Here is a 26112-nt window from a genome sequence, read left to right as displayed (position 1 = left end):
ATGAGGTCAAAGTGAAGAAACAAGAATGCAGAGAGGATTGGTGAATTCATGAGGTGAGTGTTCAGAGAGCCACTGAAGTGGGTACCAAGAGAGCAAATATGAAGTTCTTGCCTCTAAGACTGAAATGGAATGCTTCAAGATATTAAGAAATAAAAAGAGAGTTCCTAATGCTAAAGGAATTGTAAATTTTTTGAGTCTAACTAGAATGTAGTTTAATGGAAATAATTTACATAGAAATACAAGCAAACATTAAGACAGAATCTGTGTCATGTATTTTCTTTATATAAAACTAAAGCAATTTAAATCCTTTTCAAAGTGGATATATCTTTAATGCAAAAGAAAACCATTGAATCAATCATGACTTTGATCTTTGATTGTACGTCTTTGATTAAATTGAATCTTAGTAATGTGGTCTTTCCTTTTGTTTTGTTCCATTTCTCACCAAAGAAATAAATATCATCCTGAAAAGGTTAATGTTAGCTCCTTCTGGTTCTTAATATAATTCTCTGCTAACATTCCCATTTTCTGAGAGTTGCTACATCATATTTCTTATATATTAATAGCAGTGCCACATTAATGCCAAGTGTATACGTGAGATATTAAAATGGGAATACATAGATACAAAGGCAGGAATAAAGATGATAATAGTAGCTATGTTCCTAACTGTAAACAATGCAAAGCCCTTTCAGAGTCTCTAACTAATCTATTAAGACTCAAATAGCCAATACAGAACCTCTTGTCCCTAGGCAACAGGCTTTCTGTCCTGGGAAAATAAATTCAGACTTAATGGACTGAGCTTGGTTACAGCAATACAGAATTATAAGAGTGAGGCATTTGGGGGCTTACAAAAACATAAATATTTAGTAAGCTATTCTTTGTTCCTGTCATTTCAAAAGGTACTATTTCCATGAATTACTATGACTCTCTTTATAGTGAGGGATAGCTTTTAAGTATATCTTTTGAATATGAGACATTTGTATCTATTTCACAAATAATTTTTCATTGTAAATGATTAACAAGGAGCAATAGATATGAAGACCACTGGATTTTCTTTAACTCATGGGCTTAAAAAAATGAAGTTAAAAGGAACTGTGTTTGTACCAACAGACTTGCTCTGCATTCAGCCTGGGCAAAGGACCTTCCTTTTGAGATGGTCAGAGATGCATGACTGGTCTAAATGTTGGGTTCGCACCTCAGGCTGAGAAATGAATGTAGAGTGTTGAGTGTCTCTGTGACCTCTCCAGGACCCAGTGAACATTACCTGGAAGAAGGAACAACTTCTACACACATTTCAAAAGATGGAAAGCAGAAGTCTAACCCTAAATACAATCTTCTTGATGAAGACTCACTGAAAAGATTTCTAAACTTCAGATAAGTCACAAAACACTGAATCATTGTTGATAGAAATACATCTACAAATATTAATTTGGACTCATAGAAGCTCATGATTTGCTCAGAAAAAGGAGCCAAGACAGACTAGTACATTTCTAATGGAATGAGTTAGACAAATATTAAAGAAAAATAAATATCACCAAGTTTCACTATGTGCAAGTTATAGGGTCTGCATTCATTGAGGAAGCATTCATGAGAAAGTATGTAGATAATTCTTTCTCATTGAGTATTTTGGCTTCCTCTGTTAAAGCTTTGATCTCAGATAATATCAATTCCTCCTCACTGTACAAATACATTCTCCAACAACAGTATCTGTCGGATCCCCTCTGCCAGACACAGCACAGCTCCTCCCCACCCCCATTTTCAGCTCCCTGCCCCCAAATAATCACCTTGTTGTTTCTCAGTCTGTCTGTTCCTTCTCCATCTCCTTACTTGTTCTTCTGATTTTCTAACCTCTCAAATATAAGCAATCCTTAAGTTTGTTCTTGGAGCATTTTCTTATTTTCACTCCTAAGACATGAATCAAAATTTTCACCTGTGATATCAAAAACATTGAGCCAGTGTATTTACACACACACACACACACACACACACACACACACACACACACACACACCTACCCCTCCTTCTCCTATACTATCTAGTGGCATTCCAGATACTGCAATGGAGTATCTGTTGAAGTTACTGCTTGTACAACAAAATCAAAAATAAGGGTCCTTGATGACTGGGCCATTCTTTGTCAAGGGTCACTCAAGGAATCAAGCACCTTCCATTGCATTAATTTTGAACTTTTAAGGTCATGAATGTATCTTGATTTAGCTGTTAGAAGGGACATGAATATTTTAAGATAAGGCAAAAATGACTGTTTTTTTTATTTTTTAATGTTGTAAAAATTAAACATACCACTCCTCTTCATAGTCTCTTAACTAGAAGTCATTCAAAAAGGACCACATCTGGGGGGTGGGTACTAGTTAATGTGGGCTTCCATACAAAATATAGTTGCCTGGTGGCTTAAAATATCATTTTATTCCTCACAGTTATAAAGGCACCAAGAAGAAGGTGCCAGCTGCAGGTGAGGTTGCTCTTCTTGATTTGTATGTAAACAGCTTCCCACTGGGACTTCAGAGAAAAGGAAGTGGCATCTCTCCTCTTCTTCCTGTAAGGCCACAGTTCCATCAGATTGGGTATCTCCCCTGACACTCTTTCTTTCTTGTCTCTTAGACCCTATCTCCAAATACAGAGTTGCTGGGGGATAGGAATTCTGTGCTGACACACAGACTTGAAGGAAAGACAATTCAGTTTTTAGCACAAGTCTAGGAGGAAAAGGATGTAGGTAAATGACTAACTAGTTAGAGTATACAACAGAGCCCCTGATTCCTATCAAGTGTCTGTTTTGTTTTTCTTTCTAGATGAGTAGTGCAGTCACATTCTTTTAGGGAAAGAAGCAAAAGTCCCATCTAGTTAACTGTAACCAATTCAAAGTCCAGGGTCTCCGGGTTAGCTAAGTTTCCCTCTGTTGAACATATAAATGTCTTCTTATGGTTCAGTGAGGTATAACATAAACAGTACATGCTGCCTTACCTCCTTACTACCTCCCACACTGACATCTACCATGTGTTATTTAACAGGAACAAGACAGCCACAATGAACAAGAAGAACTTGTCATTGCTGCATAGTAGTAATGGCATCCTTCCAGAAGGTAATTTGGAAAAAATTATGTCCTAGAAATTAAGAATTTCCTTAATCTATTCGATTCTAATTGACAAGCAGGGGCCTATTGCCCTTTGTTCTCTGTATCCCTACTGTCCTCTCTGGAGATTCTTCATGAATTATCTTCAATGGCTATGGGTGAAGCAAGTATTGAGAAACATGCTTTCTTCGGTGTTATGGAATTTTACAACTTCATGGGAGCCTGAGAGTTGTTAAAAGCTGCATCCCTGTGCAATATGGTTTCCTCCAACTCCTTCTAGACTGCTGTTACTATGTTTGTAGTTACTTGCACTGTGCCAACACTGGATGCTCTTTCTTAGACAGAGTCCTGAAAGGATGCTGTATTTCTTTGCCCACCCTACCTCAAGAAGTCTCGAACCATCAAGCCTCTCTCTTTTCCATGTAACAAAAACTGACCCAAGGTTGACTGCCCGGAAATCTCATCTCTGCTGTGGGATAAGCTCTCGGCAGACTTAGTCTTCCTTTTGATATTTGAAACCTGGTTTTTCTTTGAAGCTTGATGGTTGTAAACTTGTTACTAGATAACTGTACTTAGGAGCTAATCTCTCTACTACTGAAAGTACTGTTAGTTACAGTACAGCAAAATTCCAACATCTGGGGCTATATTATACAGGAGCTATATTTCCTACCCATGTAAGTTCTGAAACTGAGATTCATCTCCTTCTATGCTCTGGACCTTCAAGATTCCTTCTTACACAACTCCCAGGATTGCCATGTTCTCTGCTCAATCTGCAGGAGGAGAAACTGTCTAAAGAGTTGCTGGTGGAACCAGTTGTACAGTGGTACACATTCCGTGGCTTTATTCACATTCCATTGGCTAAAACCTAATCACACAAACACATTAACTGAAAGGGAGAGTAGAAGGGATAATTAATCCATATGCCCCCCCCCAAAAAATGGATTGTTATCAATTGAATGTACAACTAAGCAGTCTGTCATAACTCCCTCCAAAAGTTCATCATTTTCCCTTAATTTACTACAGTCATCCTTAATTTGATTTCTACAGTATTTTCTATACCCATTTCCTCTTCTTCCTTTCCTTTGCAACATCGCTCAATTAGAAAGATGCATGCATCCATCCTGTTTTTTTTTTTTTTTAAGCATGTTCTCAGGTCAGCTGGATCTTACATTCCAACGAGGAACTGATGGAAAGCACAAAAACAACCATGTAGCACTCTGTGAACTGAGGATAGGAAACCTGGCAACTCCAGAACATATATGTCTGAGAAACCAGGGAAAACATCTCAGAGAAGGCAGGTTTATGCTGAAGCTTTAAAGTGGTTTTCTGGGGTTATAAGAAGAGAGGAGAATCTTTTAAACAATGTGGAAGACATTCAAACAAGTTAATTAGCATTATGTTCAAGGCCTGAAGAGAGGCATCAACAAGTGAAGAGCATGCACTGCTCTCGTAGAGAGCCTGAGGTCAGTTCCAGGAAGCCGTGTCAGGCTACTCTCACAACCACGTGTAACTCCAGCTGCAGGAAATCCAGCTCCAGACTCTCTCTTCTGGATGTCATAAGTTCTTGCATTGTCAGGTGCATATTGTCACACACAAACATAGACATATATACATAATTCAAAATTTTCAACTAAATGTCGGGGCCTGCAAGATGACTCAGCAGTTAAGAGACTGGCTTTTCTTCTAGAAGACCTGGGTTTACTTCCCAGCACTCATGTAGCAGCTGACAAACTGTCTACAACCCCAGTTCCAGGGACTCTGACACGTCCTTCTGATCTCTACTAGCACCAGGCAAATACACACATAAACTAAAAGCAAATAAAATATTCTTAAAAATTAATCTTTAATGTGTTCATAGCTGGGCGTTGGTGGCGCACGCCTTTAATCCCAGCACTCGGGAGGCAGAGGCAGGCGGATCTCTGTGAGTTCGAGACCAGCCTGGTCTACAAGAACTAGTTCCAGGACAGCCTCCAAAGCCACAGAGAAACCCTGTCTCAAAAAACCAAAAAAAAAAAAAAAAAAAAAAAAAAAAAAAAAAAAAAGAAATGTGTTCATTATACATTTTCAAAACTTATTTAGCATTTAACTTTTGCTTTAAATAATAGAAATATAATAAAAGTTGGGAGTACACAGGCTTCCCAAGGTATACCGGGACACACATTTTAATATAATTATCCTATTCCTTGGTTTTCATATGTAGGGGAAACCATAACCAAGCCTGCTAGGGGCTGGCTACAGGTGTGCCTGACCACGACTGCAAGGGCGTGGTCAGGGTGCTATAGGGAAGGTTTAAGAGAGAGGAGTGCACACGTGGGTGGCCCTTCTTCGGTTTCATCCTCGGCTTTCTGTACTTACTTCTGCCCTGCCGGCTGCTAGGTCGCTCTGTAAGTAAGGCTTTTCCCTAATAAATACCCTTATATCTTTACCTGACTCCATATTGGTAATTCCCACATTATTCATATGTCATTTTTCTTAAGCATAACTAATTGGGACATAACTGAATTTCAAACATAATGCTGTTTTTCTTCTCCCACCAGCCTTGTGATATTAAGCATCCATATCTCAAGGAGACCACCAGACATGTCACTTCCAGGTAGGGAAAGTCAGTGTCCCTACTGAGGGCATTATATATATATATCTGTTGCTGTTGTATTTAGATAGCTTCTCAAATCCTTGCTTTTGATAAAACGAAAGGAACTAATGTTAGCAGACAGATCGCCAAAAATAAATTTTTGATTAGAGCAATTATTCAGAAGGAATAAATGAGGCACTGTTACATAATCATCTTCCATTTCCCTCTGCTTATTCAAATAAACAGGTTTCTTGGCACTTAAGTCTATTACAGGGAGTAATGTGAGTAGAATTGCCAATGAGCCATGTTTCATTGGAGCAGTAAGTAATGCTCAGCACAGATACAAAAGCGACTGTGCCTGTTTATTATTCTAGGCTGCCTTCTTTCAGGCTCACAGGCCAACTGCAGATATTGGAGTGGCCCATGTGAATAACAACCTCAGAGCTGGGAAGAAACACACTCCCCAGGCAAACCTCCTTTCCAGGACTGGGAAACATGACCCAGGAATCCAGTCCTCCAAGCCTGTCCCTTCCTGGTCTTCTGGTGACTCCTAAAACCAATCGTGATTCCCTCCTGATGATAGGTTGAATCACAACCTGGTTATGGACCTCAGACCATCTAGTACATGACCAAGCCTCTTGAAGAACTTCCACCAAGCAGCATGGGTAAGAAAATGTAGGCATAGAAGAGGGTGTGACTGCATTTGAACTCACATAGGGTGATCTTGTGTGCAATAATAAGAATTGGTCAGTGCAGTGAAGGTTGGCTCTCCCAGCTCCCTTCCACCATATGAACTATTGTAAATAGAATCAAACTTCAATTACCCTTGACAACTCTTAGCACAGTCCTTTGCATGTGATTTAATAGTCAATGAAATTTATTGAATGTCTTCTACTGCCACATACTCCTCCAAATGCTTCCTTCCTATGTGGGGAGTGATTTATTACTCCCCACAAGTGAGGGTTTAGCATCTCCATTTTATAAGCAAATGAAACCAGGGTCCAGAAAGCTTAAGTACCCATCCAAGGTCCCAGGTCTCACTATTGTATTTCTGCCTCTAATTAGCGTTTATTGTAGGAAACACTGAATTCTCTCTGCTTGTTACACAGCAAATGTGCAGTGTTGGTTACTAGTTATGTGCCTGGAATGCTGGCATGTACTGAGTGCTTCTGCACATGCTACCTTGTAGAATGCTGGTTTTCTCACTCTTGCAAATATGGAATGTTACCTGAAGAGATACTGAGTAAAGCAGCCACATCACCAGCTACTAAGAACCACTATTGTCCCTTTCTTTTGCACTTTTTTATGCAAATAGAAACAACACAACCATTTATAAATGTCAAAACAAATTACTTCTTTCTGTAAATGTGGCTTGGCCAGTAATAACTGACATCTTGAAAAACCTACCCATTTTTTGTTACCTGAATATATTCTTTACCCTATCTATCTACAGGAGGTCTCTGTGTATTCTTAAATCCTGTTTTCATCAGTTATTTTGAGATATCTTACTGTGAATTCTTAGATCCGTAAGATATTTAAAAGAGCAATTACATCTATCACATTGATTTCTTCTGTCAATGAACTTACTTAAAGTGCCAATAGACTAATCAATCAGCAGTTGATATTTGATCTGTTCCTCTTGTGTCCTGTCTATCAGGTGCTAAAGCTTACATTATAAAATTCACAGATATATTTAATAGATTATCATCCTTTGAGAACTTTGTGGTCCTCTTGAATACCACCATTAAAATACTTCATCATGACAACATGTAATCTTTTCTGTTAAAATGCACTTAAATACACACACACCTTAAGAAACTTTAAGATATGAAAAAGTTAAAAATGATTCAAGAAAAAGAAGAGGGACTAGATTTTAGATTTGCTATACAAAATGGTTTGCCTGAGTGAATTTTGTAACACATCTCTACAGCAGGATATTCTGTAAGTGCTGTTAAAGTTAAAAACAAAAAACTGGTAGATTAAAGTGGGCAAAAGTAGATGTAAGACCACCCCACTTTGATCTTTGCCACATATTCAGAAACTATTATGTCTCTACCATTTCTGGACTTTATTTTGCAATTTTGCTTCTATCAAAGTTCAAAATCTCAGAAGGAAAACAAAAGAACGAAAGAAGACAATATTAAGCAAAACAGCCCAAGATTAAAGCCAAGGGACACAAGAGAGTAAAAGGCTATAGCAGTGTTTGTCATCTGTAAAGGTAATTTTCAATTGTGATGGGCATAAACAGCAAGGGCCATTTAATACAAACTTGATTCCTTAATTAATTAGGTTGCACCTAAATCATGTAATGAAAACTGTTGAGAATGCTCACGTGACCAAAAGGGTGGTGTGTGTGTGTGTGTGTGTGTGTGTGTAGGATACCACAGCAATCATCAGAAAGGACCAAACATCAACAAAGCCTTCATAAGAATGTGGAGTTTTAAGTTGGCCCATGAAATAAAGGTGTGAAATGTTCCCCAAGATAAAGGAGGAGTGGCTAAGGAGTTAAAACACTTGTTCTTCCCAAGTACCCTAGTTCAGCACCCACATCTGAGAGCTCACAATTGCCCGTACCTCCAGCTCCAGGGGATCCAGTGCTCTCTCTGACCTCCACAGGCATCTGTATACATGTGCACATACCCCCCCACAACACGCACACAAGTAACAAAGTTAAAAAAATTTAAAATCAGATAAAAGATGAAGAGACAATGGCACAGATTCATTGCAGGTCTGAAGGACTGAGAACTGGGTAAGCTGATGGAATGATTCCCAATCCAACTCTGAGCCCCAAAACAGAAAATACTAATATCCTTTTCAAAGAACACCAAGCAGGGAGGGTATCCTCTACTTTACTCCACTTTTTATCCTACTCACAGTCAACTAGAGAGGCCTACCCACACTGAAGAGGGAAGGAAGTACAACCCCTTGAGTTACCCTCCCTAATACATATGGAATACTGTCCAACCAAACAGCTATCCTAGTATCTAACAAAATAGACTTCTAACCAAAATTAATCAAAAGCGATGGAGAAGGGCACTTCATATTCATCAAAGGAAAAGTCCACCAAGATGATGTTTCAATTCTGAACATCTATGCCCCAAATATAAGGGCACCCACATTTGTAAAAGAAACATTACTAAAGCTTAAATCACTCATAGAACCCCACACAATACTAATGGTACTCATAGAAGACCTGCCCTTTCCTGGATGGAGACAAAAGGGGAGGGAACTGTGAGTGGGGGGGATGGAGGAGAAGGACTGAGATGGGAAGATGGGGGGGCTGTGGCCAGAATGTAAAATAAATGGATGAATTTTAAAAATGTAATTAATATTCCCTGGCTTGATTTGCCTCCATTCAGTTCCTGTACTGATAAATCATAGTTAGGGTTGTTATTCTGTACAAAATCTTAAGCATGCATTACATGTTTTTACAAAGCCCATAGATTTCTTCCTGGATTATTGGCAGACATACCGGGCATCTAAAATTCTAAACTTATATATGAAGACAATTTTCCCATTCTGAGCTTTGTTTCAGGGCTCCCTGCCATGTTTTGTCTGAGAAATCCCTCATGGAAAAGAGGGTTTAGACAAAGGCCTTTGTGAGACTCACGCTTGGGACTAGAGGAATAAAAGACATCAACTTTCCAACCTTGTAGCACCACAGATCTCTGGGCTTTGAGTTCTTCCACTGTTTGGAAATAAGCTAATTCTACCATGACCATATGACAGTCTTACAATACCTTGTTATTAGTACCAGGTAGCAGCACACAATTCAAATTAACTTTTCAGCAGCCTAGACAACTAATGTCACAGGGAGTGATTTTCTGAGGGTCATGGCCTCTGATGCTGTCAACTGAGGTGACTGTCAGTAGTTTCATGAAAGGTCCAGAGATTTACAGCAGTTTGTGGGTGATTTCTCAGCATTTCCACATGATGTCACCATTGATAACTTCTCTCTCATTTCCTTATAATGAGCACAAAAACTTCTAATTCCCCATATTAAAAGAATTTATTTTTAGCATATAAGTGTTGGCTTTTGTTTTTGTGACCTAAGCAAAATTATTTATTAAATTCCATCAAATCTCAGTTATTATCATACATAAGATCAACTATTATTCAAAACAAGGTAAAATAGCAAATCAAGCTAACTGATGTGTTGGTTGTAAAGTTAATCTTATTGTAAGCAAATGAACTGAATGAATATTTTCAAATGAATAACTTCGAACAGCCAATAAACACATGAAAATATGTTTCACATCTCCAGTCATCAAAGCAATGCAAATAAAAACTACAAGAGTCCATCTAATCCCAGCCAGAATGGCTGCCAACCAAAAGCAATTAATTATAGTCATATACTACAGAATGTATAGTAGAATGTATAGATAGAATGTAAAGTAGTTAAGCCAATATGAAGCGTACACACACAAAAATAATAAAGCCAGAACTACCATGGGATGTAGCTATACTGTTCCTGAATCCACACTGGCAATAATCAAGGTCACTTGACTGTGAAGATGCTATTATGGAACCTGCTAAATACCCAGCAAAAGGTAAGTGGATGCAGAAAATATGTTGTATGTGCACAATATAACTTTACTTTGCTTGAGGGGAAATATTGGAGCTGGAGATCATCATATTAAATGAAACAAACCAGCCTCACAAAAGTGTGTATGTTTTTCTACTTTGTGAAATCTAGGGGTTAGGGAGGGAGATGGAAATCAAAGCGAAAGAGAAAGTAATGGATAAGGAAAGGACAATGGAAGCCTGATTGCAGCTTCATATGCTTGTAATCCAAGCACTTGGGAGGAAAGATGCAGAAGGATGAACAGTCCAAAGCCAGCCTTGACTACATAAAGTTCTGTACTAGCCTAGGCTACACAAGACCATCTTAACCAACCAACCAGCCAACCAACAAAACACACACAGACAGAGAGAGAGAGAGAGAGAGAGAAAGAGAGAGAGAGAGAGAGAGAGAGAGAGAGAGAAACAATGCACAACTATTACATCATTAAGTAACTACACATATGTATGTGATACTGTAACAAAAATTTTCCTTTGTACAACTCATATACACCAGGTTTTTTGTTTTGTTTTTGCTTTGTTTTTGTTTAGAATTCCTGAGGGAGCTGGAGAGATGACTCAGTGGTTAAATGAACCTGCTGCTCTTCTAGAGAACCCAGGTTTCGTTCTCGCTATCACACGGCAGTAACAACCATCTATAACTACAGTAGCAGGGGATCTAATGCCCTCTCCTGGCTTGCCCGAGCCTCACACGAAACAAAAAGTTAAAAAAAAAAATTCATTCCTAGGCTGGCAAGATGATCATTGGATAAAGGCACCTGCTGCCAAGTCTGACCATCTGAGTTCAATGCCCAGAATTCACATGGGAGAAGAGAAGCAATGCCAACAAATTGTCTTCTGACTTCCCCACTCCAGCAACAGTATGCCTCTATCCCCCACAATACAAATGTGTTTCTAAATTTAAGCCTCCTTATTAGGGAGACACTTAAAATGGTGAGAGAAAAGGGGACACTGACAACTTCCAAGTCATCTCCTTTTTATAGGTATGCTTTGGCTCCTCCTCGCTTTTCCTGCAGTCCAGAAAGTTGATATGCATGCAGTCCAGCTGTGAACACAACCCAGGGTATGGCACAGCAGCTGGTAGACACTTTGTTCTCCTCCTCTCCATCTGCATAGGACCTGATAGAGAAAATCAATCAAGTAAAATATGAGTTTTCTCCTGCTAGGAAAATATTCTACAACTCACCATATGACTTACCAACAATCCCACAAATATGCTTGGAAACTTAACCCATGTAAACCCAAGACTTCTGTAAAAATCTCCCAGTACTTTCCTTACAGGCAGGAATATAGGAAGGAGGGAAGAAAGAGATTTGTATTTCTGAAAAACACATTCTGTACCCTAAAGAGTACACTTAGTAATGGAAAATATAGCACAAATCAGTTTTCCTTTATTAATAGGAGTTTTTTACATTTTACTAGAAAAGGTCTATGTATTCAGTCACTTCCAACAGCTATGTTTGTTTTCAAACGTCACTTGTTTTTATGTCTTGTTTCACTGAAGTTGAAGAAATCTTGCCAAAAGCCAATTTTATTCAAATTAGATAGGAAGAGAAAGATCAGTGTGGGGGGATAGAACCATCATGTACATCCTACTATAAGGCCTTGGAAAGAGCTTATGATCCTAGTGTGCTCAGAGTACACAGAGCCCCAGGAGCCCCTGGCGAAATTGAATTTGCTTTGAAGTATACCACATAGTAAATGCTTACCTTGGGGTTTGAGTCACTTTCTGATTACTAAATTGTTCTGAAACACTTTCTAGGCATTATGGGTTGTACCTAGTGAAAGAAGGTAAAAATTTGGCAAGCAAGCCTGGTGTAGTGGTAGACACCTTTCATCCCAGCACTCACGAGGCACATCTATGAGTCTGTAGTTAGCCTGATCTACACAGTGAGTTCCAGGAAAGCCAGCGCTACATAGTGGGATCCTTTTTAAAACAAAACAAACAAAAACCAGAATTGGGGAAAGATGATTTCTGCTTTGAACAGAGATGGGATTGCATGTTCATAGCTGACTCCTCACCCACCCAGAGTTAGTCAAATAGCAAAACACATACAAATGATGATTTGAGAAATCAGTTCCAATTTGAAATCATTGGGAACTTCGGGGAAGTTGAGATCTGAGCTAAACATAAAGACAGAATTCTGACAAAGTTGAAGAAGGAAAATGGCCCTCCAGTTTTCAGACAGCCTCACGTGGTCTGGACCGCAGTACTTCACATCCTTTCCTCTGAGGGGCTTTTGGCCATCGTGTTTGTCACAGCAACAGAATGAAAGTAGAGCACAGCCTTTCAAATCTGAGATCTCAGTTCCCACCAGGATATATGCTTAGAGACACGCTGGAAGTTAGTCTTGAAGAAATATATGGTAAGTTCAAAATGGACTAAGCCTCTGTACATTTTGGGAAAAGCTGGGAAGAGGGGATGATTTCCTAATATTAATTCTTACAAGCTTATTTGTGTCTGGGAAACAAATTAAGAGATTTAAGAGTCACTGTGAAGCAATGGCTATGCAGCAATGGCTGTGTAGTGCAGCAGCAGTTTAGGTGTCTGCTAGCACTGCCCTGCCCCAGCACACCCACCCCACAGCTTCCTGTGGCTTGGCCACCTACCACCCACCTGTTTTGCGCAGTTCTTCTTGGCACTGACACCTAGGGGCCATCTTCATCGCAAATTCACACCATCTTCTGGGATCCTTACCTTGGTGTTAAATCTTGGTGTATCACTGAGAAGAGTGCTTATAAACTAACCTGTTAGACTAGCCACTTAAGGTCCTTTGGAACCCAGTCTCATTCATCCTCTCTGGCTCCTTACCAAGATATGCTAAAGTTGGCATTATCAGGCCCATGTGGTTGTGTTGAAACTTCAGAGTACATCTAGAACTTAAGACTTGGGCAAGTGGTATATGAAGGCCTGATGGTAGGAGAGTTATGCTGTCTTGTTGCTCAGGAGCTGACTCTGCAGTCTTCTAATTTAGGAGAGTACAAGCTATTAACAGGGGAGAAAAAGCTTTAGAGATGGATATATGACACTCCGATGTATCTGTGAAGGTCCCATTCTTTTTAAACCATTGTTGGGTTGACTGCTAGCTCCCCTTCCATGTGAGGCCATTGATACCGACTAGTTTTCAACTTGACAAAAGTTAGTCAGTTGGGAAGAGGCAACCTTAATTGGGAAAGTGCCCCCCTCCCTGACTGGCCTGTGGGCAAGCCTATAGGATATTTTCTTGATTAATGATTGATATGGTGGGCTCAGCCCATGGCATGGGAGTGGGGATCAGAGTAACCCCTGGTCAGGTTGTCCTGAGTTGTATTTTGAAAAAGGCATATTGAGCAATGTGAGCAAGCCAGTAAGAGCATTCCTCCCATGGCCTCTATTTCAATCTTCCTTCTCAGTTCCTACTTTGATTTCCAGCCCTTACTTTGATGATGGACTGTGATGTAGAAGTGTCAGCTGAAACTCTTCCCTCCCCAAGTTACTTTTTAGTCATGGTGTTTTGTGCAGCAATAGAAACCATCACTAAGACACCATTTCTCTATCAAGGAAGGAATTATAGAATGAGAAGTTTGCATTCTACTACATACAAGATCTACTGCAGCAAAGACAGGGCATAATCACATAGCTCATAGCCAGAGCCCCACCCATAACACAGGGCAAGAGGTGTCCAGAGAAGCAGCACCTTCTGGCCCTGTGAGTATGGGTTTACATAAAGCTTTTAATAGGGTGTGGGATGGTGCTGGATTCCTTTCTGTTTTCTTGAACAGGAATGGACAGTTCATTTGGCCAGTTGGATCATTTTAAATGACATAGGTGGAATCTGTGAAATTCCCAGAAGCCAGCTGAGCCTTAACCAGATCTGCCTGCAGCAACTGTTTACTCTTTTCTCCATAGTACTTTCCTTTATTGGGTACTGAGTGATAATTATCCTCATACCCTTATCTCCTCCTCTGACCCACTCCTTAAACTCCAGCTGTTGAGATTAGCAACTTTGTTCTACCCACCACCCAAAAAGGAACCTCAGTGACCATGGATTTACACTGAAAGCTCTGAAAACATGAGTCAAAAATATATTCCCCTTTTAAGTTTTTTCAGGTATTTTATTACAGCAACAACAAAAATTCTAACAGATCATGTTGGTATTGGTGGCTATAAAATTAATTAGCTTAGGACATAAGACATGGACTTACCTAAGTTATAGATATGTTGAATTTTAGATATTCAGGGGACATGTGAATTAGAGAATTAGTTTTTTGTTCAATGTGACATTATAGTCAATATTTGTATACCAATATAACCGATAATTCTTTCTTGCCCAATGGGCTCCTTTAAAACTGGCTAACAGCCTTTTATTGTGACTTCTAAACTTTGAGTCATTGCTACAAACAGTCTTACCCACTCTAACAAATTCTGAGAGTTAGGGTTTTCCATCTTTCTGAAGACCCACAGCTCCATAGTAATAGGCCCAAAATTTAGCAATAGGTCTTTGCAAAAAGCTGCATACAATATTTCACAAAGGTTGTCATTTGAACTGTTTCTTAGCCCAATGAGCTATACAGTGCCTAAGATATATCAACAGTTTGTGACCAATTAAGGAAGCCTTAATTTGGGGCATATATAATTAACCTGCTCTACAGAAATTAAGACAGCATGTGATTAGTTATATTTACTAGTCAAGTAAAGTCTCATACAATATGAACAAGATTACCATACCACTGCACAAAGGAAGTGTTTCACATAAATGCAATGGTGGCTGCAATTGTGACTGAAGGGAGAAGTGATTAAAATGTGCAAAAAATACACTGGTATAAATATAGCCTCAAAATATCAGCTACTGTGTGACTTCTTACACTTACCAATGTTTTAGCTTTACTATTATAAAGACCACAGGAGCCTTCAGCTAGACTCAAATAGATTAAAAACTGTTCAAGGTCAAAGAACAGGTTTTTGGCAGAAATAGTAGTCAAACTTGATATCAAAGTTTATGCACGTACCATTACATCACCATGGATCTTCAAACATTTTATCTGGTTAATAAATCTCTAAATTGTTTCGAGTTTTTCTTCCTTAAAGTAAAAATTCATAGTAACTTATAATTTGGACTAATCCAAGTATTTCTGTGAAAAACTAAATGTGGGGGAAAAAAGAAAACCTAAATGTGTCTCTTTTTCTGGTGTAAAGTCTGAGTCACCTGTGTCCCATGGGTAGTCAGTCTCATAGCAGCTGGAAGCATTCACTGCATGTTTTCTGAATAGATGATTTTCATCCGAAAGCCTATCATACATGTGACAGCTGTGCTGTCAAATATATGCAGTGCTGGTTTCATGTCTACACTCTTTTAGATCAGAAAATCTAACACATATGTTACAGGGTAAATAAGCCTTCTTTAGCACTGAAAAAAACTGAGATTCATTTACTCTTCTTACAACTTTCCACTAGAAAAATCAAATCAAGCTGAAAGGAAAATTATTTGCAACTATTTTGAATTCTATATATGCAAATCCTGGCTCTACCGCTTGTTATTTTAATATGTAGGTAATAATGATATCTAAAAATGTCTGATATCAACTATGAAAACCATCATTAGAATTCTCCATGTGTGCTAATAAACTGATGAAGTCAAAATGATCTGAATTCATTAATTATTAAGTAAAAGGGGAAAATTTCTGTGACTCTACCAAGAAAACATTTCTACAGGCACTTGGAAATGATGTTACTTCATTTTACAACTCTCTTTACAATATCTGACACTTTGATCTCATGAAGCCATGGTCCTAAGACCCTGAAACTGTTAATCTGGAAAGTAAAACTGTTCTCAGAGATGAGAGACGTGTGTGTGTGTGTGTGTGTGTGTGTGTGTGTGTGTGTGTGTGTGTGTGTGTGTGTGTGTGTGTGTGTGTGTGTGTGTGTGTGTGTGTGTGTATGTGAGAGAGAGAGAGTGTGAGATTTTTCTTATAACCTCCTACCACCGAGTTACACTCCCCTTCCCTGATTGAATTTTATTTTTATTTAAATTAGAAGCAAGCCTGCTTCACATATCAATCCCAGATCCCTCTCCCTCTCCTCCTCCCCCACCCTCCACAAATCCCCCACCCCATTCCCTCTCCACTACCCAGGGAGGGTGAGGCCCTCCATAGCGGATTGCCAGGGCAGGTCCTCCCCCATGTGTCCAGGCTGAGAGAACATCCCTCCACATGGACTGGGCTCCCAAAGTCTATTGATATGCCAGGGATAAATACTGGTCTACTACCAGAGGTCCCATATATTGCTGAGTCCTCCTCACTGACACCCACGTTCAGGGGGGATGGATATTCAGACACTGAGAGGCTTCTGTAAGGCAAAGGACACAGTTAACAAGACAAAAAGGCAGCCCACAGAATGGGAAAAGATATTCACCAACCCCACATCTGACAGAGGGCTGATCTCCAATATTTATAAAGAACTCAAGAAGCTAGTCTCCAAAACACCAAATAATCCAATTAAAAAGTTGGGTACAGAACTAAATACAGAATTCTCAATAGAGGAGTCTAAAATGGCTGTTAGACACTTAAGAAAGTGCTCAACATCTTAGCCATCAGGGAAATGCAAATCAATTCTGAGATACCATCTTACTCCTGTCAGAATGGCTAAAATCAAAAACACCAATGACAGTTTATGCTGGAGAGGATTTTGAGAAAGGGGAACACTCCTCCACTGCTGGTGGGAGTGCCAACTTGTACAGCCACTTTGGAAATCAGTGTATGGTGAGTCCTCAGGAAAATAGGAATCGGTCTACCACACAAAGGAGTCTACTCTTAGGCATATACCCAAAATATGCACATTCATACAACAAGGACATCTGTTCAACTATGTTCATAGCAGCATTATTTGTAATAGCCAGAACCTGGAAGCAACCTAGATGTGCCTCAACTGATAGAGAAAATGTGGTATATTTACACAATGGAGTACTAGTCAAAGGGAAAAAACAATGGAATCTTGAAATTCACAGGCAAATCCATGGCACTAGAAGAACCATCCTAAGTAAGGTAATACAATCACGAAAAGACAAGCATTGTATGTACTCACTCATACATAGATTTTAGATATGGAACGGGGGATTGCCAGCCTACAATCCACACCACCAGAGAAGCTGGGAAACAGGGAACACCCTAAGAGAGACATGCATGGTACCCTGGAGAAGAGGAAGGGGATAGGATCTCCTGAGCCTATTGGGAACATGGGGGAAGGGGAGAGGGAGCTGGGAGAAAGGGAGGGAGAGAAGAGGAGGGGAGAGGAGGAAGGATGAGGGAAGAATAGAGGAGAGCAGGATGAGAGATATAATAGAGGGAGCCATTAAAGATTTGAGGAGAGATCTGGCACTAGGGAGAATTCCAGAGATCTACAAGGATGACACCAACTGGCAAGTTAAGCAATAGTGGAGAGGCTACCTTAAATGCCCTACCCCATAATGAGACCTTATATGTCACCCTAGAGCCTTCATCCAGTGGCTGATATAAGCAGAGGCAGATACCACAGCTAAACACTGAACTGACCTTCTGGAATCCAGTCGCAAAGAGGGAGGAATGAAGAGCAAAGGAGTCAAGACCACAGAAACAGCTGACCTGAACAAGGGGGAACTCATGGACCTCAGACTAATGACTGGGAGACCAGTGTGTGTGAATTCTAATAAAAAACAAAGCACACATTAGTAGCATCATATATTTAATGTTGAAGAATTTGAAGTATAAAAATTAAACAACACATGATTTCAACATTTAAAAAACATTAACACTTCTTACCAAAACAATGTAATGAATATCAAAACATAAATGAATCATAACTATAAAAACCTTAAATATATTAACAGCAAAATTGTAATTTATTTGTGTAACAAATATTAACTAAAATATTTAGTTACTTTCAAGGACCACAATGGTAAACTGATTTTTATTACAACTTGCAAAAATTTGCATCTTAATCTCTTTTGTCTCATCATTTCTTTCTACATAATATTTAGATGCTTCTGGTTACATAACTGTTCTGAACTCCACTACAGATAGCGATCCTTGGTAATCTAGTCTAGTACATACACTGTCTCTAAGTACTTCAATATTTGTGAAATGATGCTTTACAAAGTTGTTATACAAAAAAACATAAACTACTGGAATCTTCAAACTAAGGAATTAGAAACCCCCCAAGTTTACAAAGACAATAGTAGTTTGCTGTCACTGAATAACTTTTAAATGCATCTCTGCAAATCCTACCATTCTTGTCATTCTGAATTATAGCTGATGTTTAATATGTTAAGATACAGTTTTTAAAGTCAAATGTGCAAACCCAATTCAAAAATACAACAGTACTTTTAATTTTCATGCCTTATACAAAGAAAATGTTATCTAATGTATCCAGACTTTCTTCAGAAGAATGAGGCCTGATTGGAGATATATAGTCGTTGTCCAACATGGCTGCCATTAGCAAGTGATATTGTTGGTGACAAGGGATAACTTGGATAAGAGTAAGGCCTTGAAGTATAAGGAAGCACGCTGGGAGTCCCAGAAGAGAGGGTAGCACTAACAGGGGAAAGACTATTTATTGAGCTGCGACGGAAATTGTAGTCTGTAAATAAATACATGAACAATTATGCTGCGCATCTTTATGGACACAAATTTAATTCAAGAGACAAAACATTCAGACGACAATCACATTTTAACATAATGTTCTAACATTTAAACACCTGATGATACTGTAATGATGGTAGATTACTATCACTGCAGTGCAAACACTAACAGTTACATCAAGTCAGGACTCTTTCCTTAACTGACAGCACTGCTTGAAAGGTCTTACTATAGTGCATTCTTGGGGTTTTTTTTTTTTTTGGTTTTTTTTTTTTTTTTGCTTTCTAATGCAGAAAAACAGAACCTCTGATTTCTCTTTAATCAACAAAAAAGCTTCTTTAAATTTTGTTTTGACACCAAGTATATCATGAAGAAAAAAAAAAAGTACAGCAAAATCAGTTTCTTTTTCTTTTTTTGAAACTATATTAGGCATCAAACCAGCATAAACATTTGCCCCTGGACTTCTGGTATAAACTAACTGTCCAAAATTTCATTATTTAAAGGCTGGCACAAACACTCATATAACCAAACACATCAATTTAACATTAGAATCTCACTGGTACCACAAAACAGGAAAAATGAATCATCTCTACCAAATGAACTTCAAAAACCATTATCAACTTAATAGTATAGAAAAATATCCAAAATTAACCAAATTTTAAAACAATTATATTTGAAATAGTAATTTCAAACAAACATTCATCTTATGTACCAATAATTTCCTGCTTCCTTAATTATAGTAATTCTGTATGTGTGTATTTTATTGACCAAATTTGTAGATCCTGACTTTCCAAAAACTCAACTATGCTCTTTAGTCTAGTGTAAGTCAAAGTGGTGACTGCAACTGTAAAAATGATCATGTATAAAAGTTGTGGTATTGATGGAATGGAAGAAATGGAATAAGGTCAATGAATGTACAGGCCAAGCTTTCCCCCTCCAGTATCATTCACTATGAGGCCTATAACACAAGAGCATCAACTTAATGTTGTCATGGGACTTAATGTTTAACGAACAGGAATGAGACCAACTGCAGGAGAATAAGCTCAAGCAACATCAGAAAGGACCTATTTAAGAAAAAATAAAAAATGAAAATCAGTTGTAAATAGTTTTAATTGCTAGCATTGTAAAACTCTAATTAGATTAATTTTATAAACTAATTTTTATGAATGGTACCACATGATCAATAAAGCAGCTTATTTTAAGAAATGTTTTGGAATGTCCAAAACAATGTTCAAAATATTCTGGATATTTTAAATTTTGAAATTACTTTGAAACCATTTGCTTTTCTAACATCAGAATTATTTTAAAGAATCTACTTTACCCAAGGGTTAAAGTATTGAATATAAACTGAAACATTAGACGTTCTATGTATTGATGAATAAATTGCCCTATAAGAGTCCTGATTCTTTCCTGTTGAAGACTGTTATCCAAATACAGTCTCTTAGTAGCCACATAAAGATACATCTAGCTCTTTAAATTTTACTAATGTAGTAAAAGTGAATTGAGCAGACAGGAAATGTTTTCAAGGAGATACCAGCTTTCTTTGCGTTTCCATCCATTCAAGAGTTAGTGGAGCCTACTTATGAAATGTGGACTCAGAAAGCAGAGGAAGACTGAAAAACAAGCTGGAGAGCTAGCTGGCTATGAGTGTAAAACAGCATTTCTGGCAGCCCTTTACCATAAATCTTTATGCAAACATGGATCACCTACTATATTCTCATTTTTTAAAGAAAAGTACATTAAAACCAAAATTAGAAGTTGACTCATAACATTACTCATGTAAGATAATGAGAAAAACTCTAAAGTACTCCAAGAATTGGGCAAGTGAAAGACTTTATTTAGCTAGATATTTGTTAAAATTTCACAAGCGCTTCATAAATAAATGCTATTCTAAAAACCACTATGAGTCTAAGCATATCAGAAAAACATCTGGGTAATTAGAAAATAGAACACATGTCAAATAAGATAATAAATTAAATGTAAAATAAAAATATATAGCTAAATAAGCCCAGGAGTAGAGCATTTCCCTTAGATATATTTTATATATCATAGAAAACAGAAAGCAGAAAAAGAAAAAATTAACTAATGAGTTAATACTCCAAGCATGTACATACTTGCCCCAACCCTCCCCCAGTTATTCCCCTTCAAGTACATTCTCAACTCTTCAGTCCCACTGTTTCAGACCCAACTGTACTGTACATCCTTTTTCCTCCTTTATGAATGATAGACAATTTCAGAGTTTAAATTTTATATTTTATGTAATTCAGCTGTCTTGATATTTAAAATTGAGGCACAATTTACAAACAGTAAAAGGCACATACTCTATGTATTCATTTATTGAATTTTGACAGTTATTTATATAAGCTTATGCAAAACAGATGGTTTTAAAAAAATCCACTAGATCACCTGTCTCTTTTCAATTTGTAGTCACTTTCTGATTTCTACCTCCATGGATTAATTCATCTAGTTTTGGATTGTGTTATTTTTTAAAATATTTGCTATTCTAGCTTCTTTTATTTAATATACTTTCTAAGATTCATGTTATCTATTTAAGCAATATCTTCCATTTCATTGTTACGTATTACTCGGCTTCATGAATATACCATGATTTTTATGCAATCACCTATTGATGAATATGTGAACTTTTCTAACACTGATCTCTTACAAATATGCTCTATGCTCGTTCTTATATGAACTTTTTGTGTTTCTTTTTCTTTGTGGTAAATTCTTGGGAATAGGGTTGCTGGGGAGATATTATGCTCTAGAATTCTTTACTGTGACCACACTGCATTCAAATAGTAAAATATGAAGTTGCCAGTTGGTCACACCACATCTTCTACAACAGTTTGTATGCCAGCATGCTGGCATATATACATACATACATACATACATACACACACACACACACACACACACACACACACACACACACACACACGTGGGGGGGGGGGACGGTTCCCACTACATCTTTCTATGGCTTTGGCTGGCCTGGAATTTACCTTGTAGAAAAGTTTATCCTCAAATTTGCACTCATCCTCCTACTTCTGACTCCCAAATGTTGTGATAACAGGTATGCACCACCAAACCTGGTCTAGTATTTTTAGCTATAGCCATGTCAATAAATGTGATACTGTATTTCACTTTGGTTTTAATTTAGATTCTTCTATGACTAATAATGTAAACATCACATATGTAAATATCTTTGTGTAGGTATATTAAGCCTCTTGCTCATCAATACTGATTTTGTTTTTTAACTATTGGTGCTAATAAACTTTTTACTAATGTAATTCCAAACTGAAGGTGCAGAATGGATTGAAACTTTACAAGGTGTTAATTCAAATGACTCCAATTCATATGAATGACAAAAACAGAAGACAGTTGATTAGGTAAGGCAGATTCATAGGTCCACGAATATATGGATATACAACAAGTTAAAAATTTTAGATCTCCTGACTCTTAGGAAGGTATTGTTTCCATCTGGCCATCCTTTTAAGAAACCTTAAGCAGAGCATTTGAAAGAAAACATCTCCAAAGGCCTCCAAAATTCTCCATTTCAAAAGAGCAGAAGAACAAAGGTCAAGTCAATGGTGTTATTCTCTAACCCTGCCTGGGTGTGACTTGAACCTATCTATTTTCACAACTTCTGTTCTCAAAGCATGCAGCTCCCTCCACATTTCCTTATTTGCATTGGTGGCGAGATCAACCATGAGAATATTCTAATAGAGATCTTTCTCCCTTCCTTCCAGTGTCTCATGTATCCCAGACTATCCTTTAACTTGTACCAGGGATGAGCTTGATTCTGATCCCTTTGCCTCTACCTCCCCAGTACTGGCAAATAAAAAGAAAACATGAACAACAATAAATCCCTCTAGAGACCAAAACTTAGCACACAAACAAAAGGAGGACAACATATAAAGAAAAGTGCCCACTGACAATAAAATTAGTCTAGCTGCTTTCCTTTTAAAGAAGCAAGAAGACCAAACTATATTGTGAGATGTCTATTTGTTCCATGTGCACTAAAGATCATAATGACAGACTCTTTCTAATGCTAGTTTCTCAACTGGCTAGACAGCAGTCTCTCAAAGTTGAGAACCATGACTGGAGCTCTAAGTGTAGGCGTCAGAACAGACCCCACACTGTAGCTCACAGATAAGTATCTGGGCCAGACTGAAGAGAAAAGGCTTAGACTTAGATGAAGACAGCAACTCTCCTCAGGTTTCATTTTTGCCAGTAAATCAGTCCTCACAATCACTCTAAGTCAAGCTTTAACTCTATGGGGTTAAAAGAGGTAGTTCTAAAAGAACACTGTGTCTTTGAAATTGAGGTAAGATTTAAGATCTGTAAGTTTAACAGCTCATTCTGCTAAATTCTGTGAGGATAAATTTAGGGTCTAAAATTTAAGTGTCAAGAATAATAAACATATTTCTATCATAGACATTAATAATCTCAGATAATGTTTATCTAGCACTTAGCACATGTCAAAAATGACCATATTAGATCAGCTACAAAGGAGACCCTTCTATAAGTGTTGCAAGTACTCTCACTGCTCCATTTGATAATGCTGAATTAAAGCACATTTTGGTGAAGTAACCAATTCAGGACACAGAATTATTACATGTAAAAAATGAGTTTTAGCAATTCATAAACTGCCTTCAAGCTGCACCCCTCCCCCACCTACAGGTCTCTTTCTTGTGCCCTGGAGAGAAAACCACACAGTGAATTGTTATGGAAACAATTTAGAGTCAAAATATTATTTTAATAATGTAGAAAATAGTCTCATTCTAAAGCTTGAGAAAGACCAGCTAACTGAAATGTAGCATTCACTCTTAACTATATCTGATTTAAACTACTATTTACAATCTTAGTGGCTCAATTTAGATATCAGAACATTGTTAGGTTCAAACATTGTAAATTATCTGAAATATGGAAACCCAATTAACTTTTAAATTTTTTTCCTTAATGAGTCTATAGCTAATAAGCTCTTATAAGCAAAATACCACAGAGGGTTTTATTATACAATTCTAGGCATTTCCTCATATGACAGGAGATTAGCTGAAAACCGTTTTTCTGAGAACAAAATATACCACAATATTCCTAAGAGATGTTTTCTTACCTGCTTATTTTCTCCAAATTCTTCTACACAGGTCCAGGCTGAAGAGACTGTGTTCCCTGTCTGTAAGCAGTGAAGACAGAAAAGAATTGAGTCTTTAGGTTGGTGTTATCCCTATCTTGGAAGTGCATGGAATCCTTGATAACTTTAGTTTAAAACTTTCTGATTGGTAAATTTAAAAATGGAGAAAAAGAAACAATTGCCAAACAGGTATCATTTCTGGACTCTGAAAAGATGAACAGAGAACAGTCTTCTGATATCTAAATGAAAATCATGATAGTACATCATCTTAAAAAAAAAACTAAGTCAATTAAGTTCTTACTCATCAGAGTATTCAGGAAATACTCTACTATTAAGATAAAGAATTTTAAAAATTAAGTAAGGATGCATAATTTCAGAAAAGCAGAGAAATTTAAGCAAATTCAGTAAATGTTCTGTAGGTATAGTTATTTACACATGAAGTATCATTTATTTCCTGCCTTTAGAAGAGACAGATGGCCAAAATAATGGTAAACTTCAAAAACTTGCTTGACAAGTCAATTTTCCTAGGAAACTACTATAACCAAACAGTTCCACTGTAACATTCATCTATTTTAGTTGTCATCACTTCTTATGCCTTGAACCTTTCCATCAAGAATATATATCCAACTCCATGCTATGCAACTACATACAAGTATGCACAAGTATAACAAGTCTGATGATCTCCAAAAGTACTGTAGCATTTTAAATAATACTTTAAAGAAAAATTCAGCATAAAAATGTCACAATAACTTGTCACCAGATAATGAACTAGGTATTAAACAATTTTGTTTTTAAACACAGAACACCTATCTGAAAAACAATGACAACAGCTAAGAGGATAACAAATTGTAGGATCATGAACTTAAGATACAATGAAAATTCAAAGAGGTACAATCTTCTTTGAGAACTGTCTTTGTCCCTCGTAAGGACTGGTTAAGTCTCAAATGGGAGATGACAAACAAGGGGAAATTATAATACATGGAAAAAATCAGTGAAGCTCAGAGGTAACAATCTGGGAGCTGAGGAGGAGCTACTGTTAAGGCAACATCAACCCTGGTAAAATTCAACTCAAGTAGCCTGACTCAGGAACTGAACTCAAGTAGACCAGCAGTGTGAACTGAACTGACCAGTACACTAAACTGAACTTAGAAAGCATCTCACTTCCCATTGGGAATAAGACAATCTGGACTTTTCAATCCTTTGACACCTTTGTGATGAGGAAATAACTCCTCTCTGAGTAAAGGTAACATCATGTTAGAATTCAAATTCTCTGTAATTTTCATATGAAATATCTGGCATCCAATAAAATTCAGTATATTAGAAAATAAACTAGAGCATATAAAATTAACATAACAGGTCCCTATGATATTTAGATAATAAAATTTCAAACTGGGTATTAAAATAATGAAGACCAGGGAGAAAGCAGAGGACACCTTAAAGTAAGCTCATTTTTGACAGAGGTTCTTACTAGTGAACATCAGGGGAAAGACAGTGGTAAGAAGCTGGGAATCTGTGTTATAGAATAAAACTAAACCCTGTATCTTCCATGATGCACAAAAATCAACTTAAAATGGATCAAACATGTAATGTAGTAAACTTCTAAACTACAGAGGATACATGTCAAGATATGAGGATAGGAAGTGACTTTCTGGATAGCTTGGGACACAACAGCAAGAACTGACAACTGAGATTAATCAAATAAAGTCTCTGCACAGTGAATGGCAGCAGTGAATGAAGAGAGAGCCTTACAGATGAGAGAAAATCTTTCTCATCTACTCAGCTGACAGGGAATTATTATCCAAAATACAGAGAACTCAAAGAATTTGTTATCAAAAGACCAAATCATTCAACCAACAAATGAATTGAAGAGACAGTGCTCAAAAGAAATATAAATGGGCAATAAATTTATGAAAAGGTGTTCAGTATCTGTAGCCATTACAGAAATGTAAATAATTAAAGGGTGTAGGGATCCTTAGTCATTGCTAGTAGGGGTGTGAATTAATCAATCAGTATGGAGATTCTGAAAAAACTAAGGATGATCACATGATCTGCACCAAACGCCTGGGATATACACAAGGTGTTCTATGTCTGTACATCACAGATATATCTGTACATCCATGTTTACTGCAGCAACTGTCACATTAACCAACATAATGA

General features: G+C 37.6%; 1 protein-coding gene across 2 annotated transcripts in view; it reads right to left on the bottom strand.

The window, feature by feature from the left end:
• Positions 1-18625: 18625 nt before the first annotated feature.
• Rbm46 (RNA binding motif protein 46) overlaps positions 18626-26112 on the bottom strand; it is a 36597-nt gene continuing 29110 nt past the window's right edge. The window contains exon 4 of one of the 2 annotated variants that reach the window (XM_035452030.1): positions 18626-18825. In XM_035452030.1, coding sequence (XP_035307921.1) covers positions 18626-18825 — 200 coding nt within the window. Of the gene's footprint in view, positions 18826-23941; positions 23998-26112 lie in introns of those variants that run through there. The other variant, XM_035452031.1, reaches the window with a different exon arrangement.

The sequence above is a fragment of the Cricetulus griseus genome, assembly GCF_003668045.3.
Source record: "Cricetulus griseus strain 17A/GY chromosome 1 unlocalized genomic scaffold, alternate assembly CriGri-PICRH-1.0 chr1_0, whole genome shotgun sequence".
In the NCBI taxonomy this organism is placed as follows: domain Eukaryota; kingdom Metazoa; phylum Chordata; class Mammalia; order Rodentia; family Cricetidae; genus Cricetulus; species Cricetulus griseus.
This window is presented reverse-complemented; position numbering and strand designations above follow the sequence as displayed.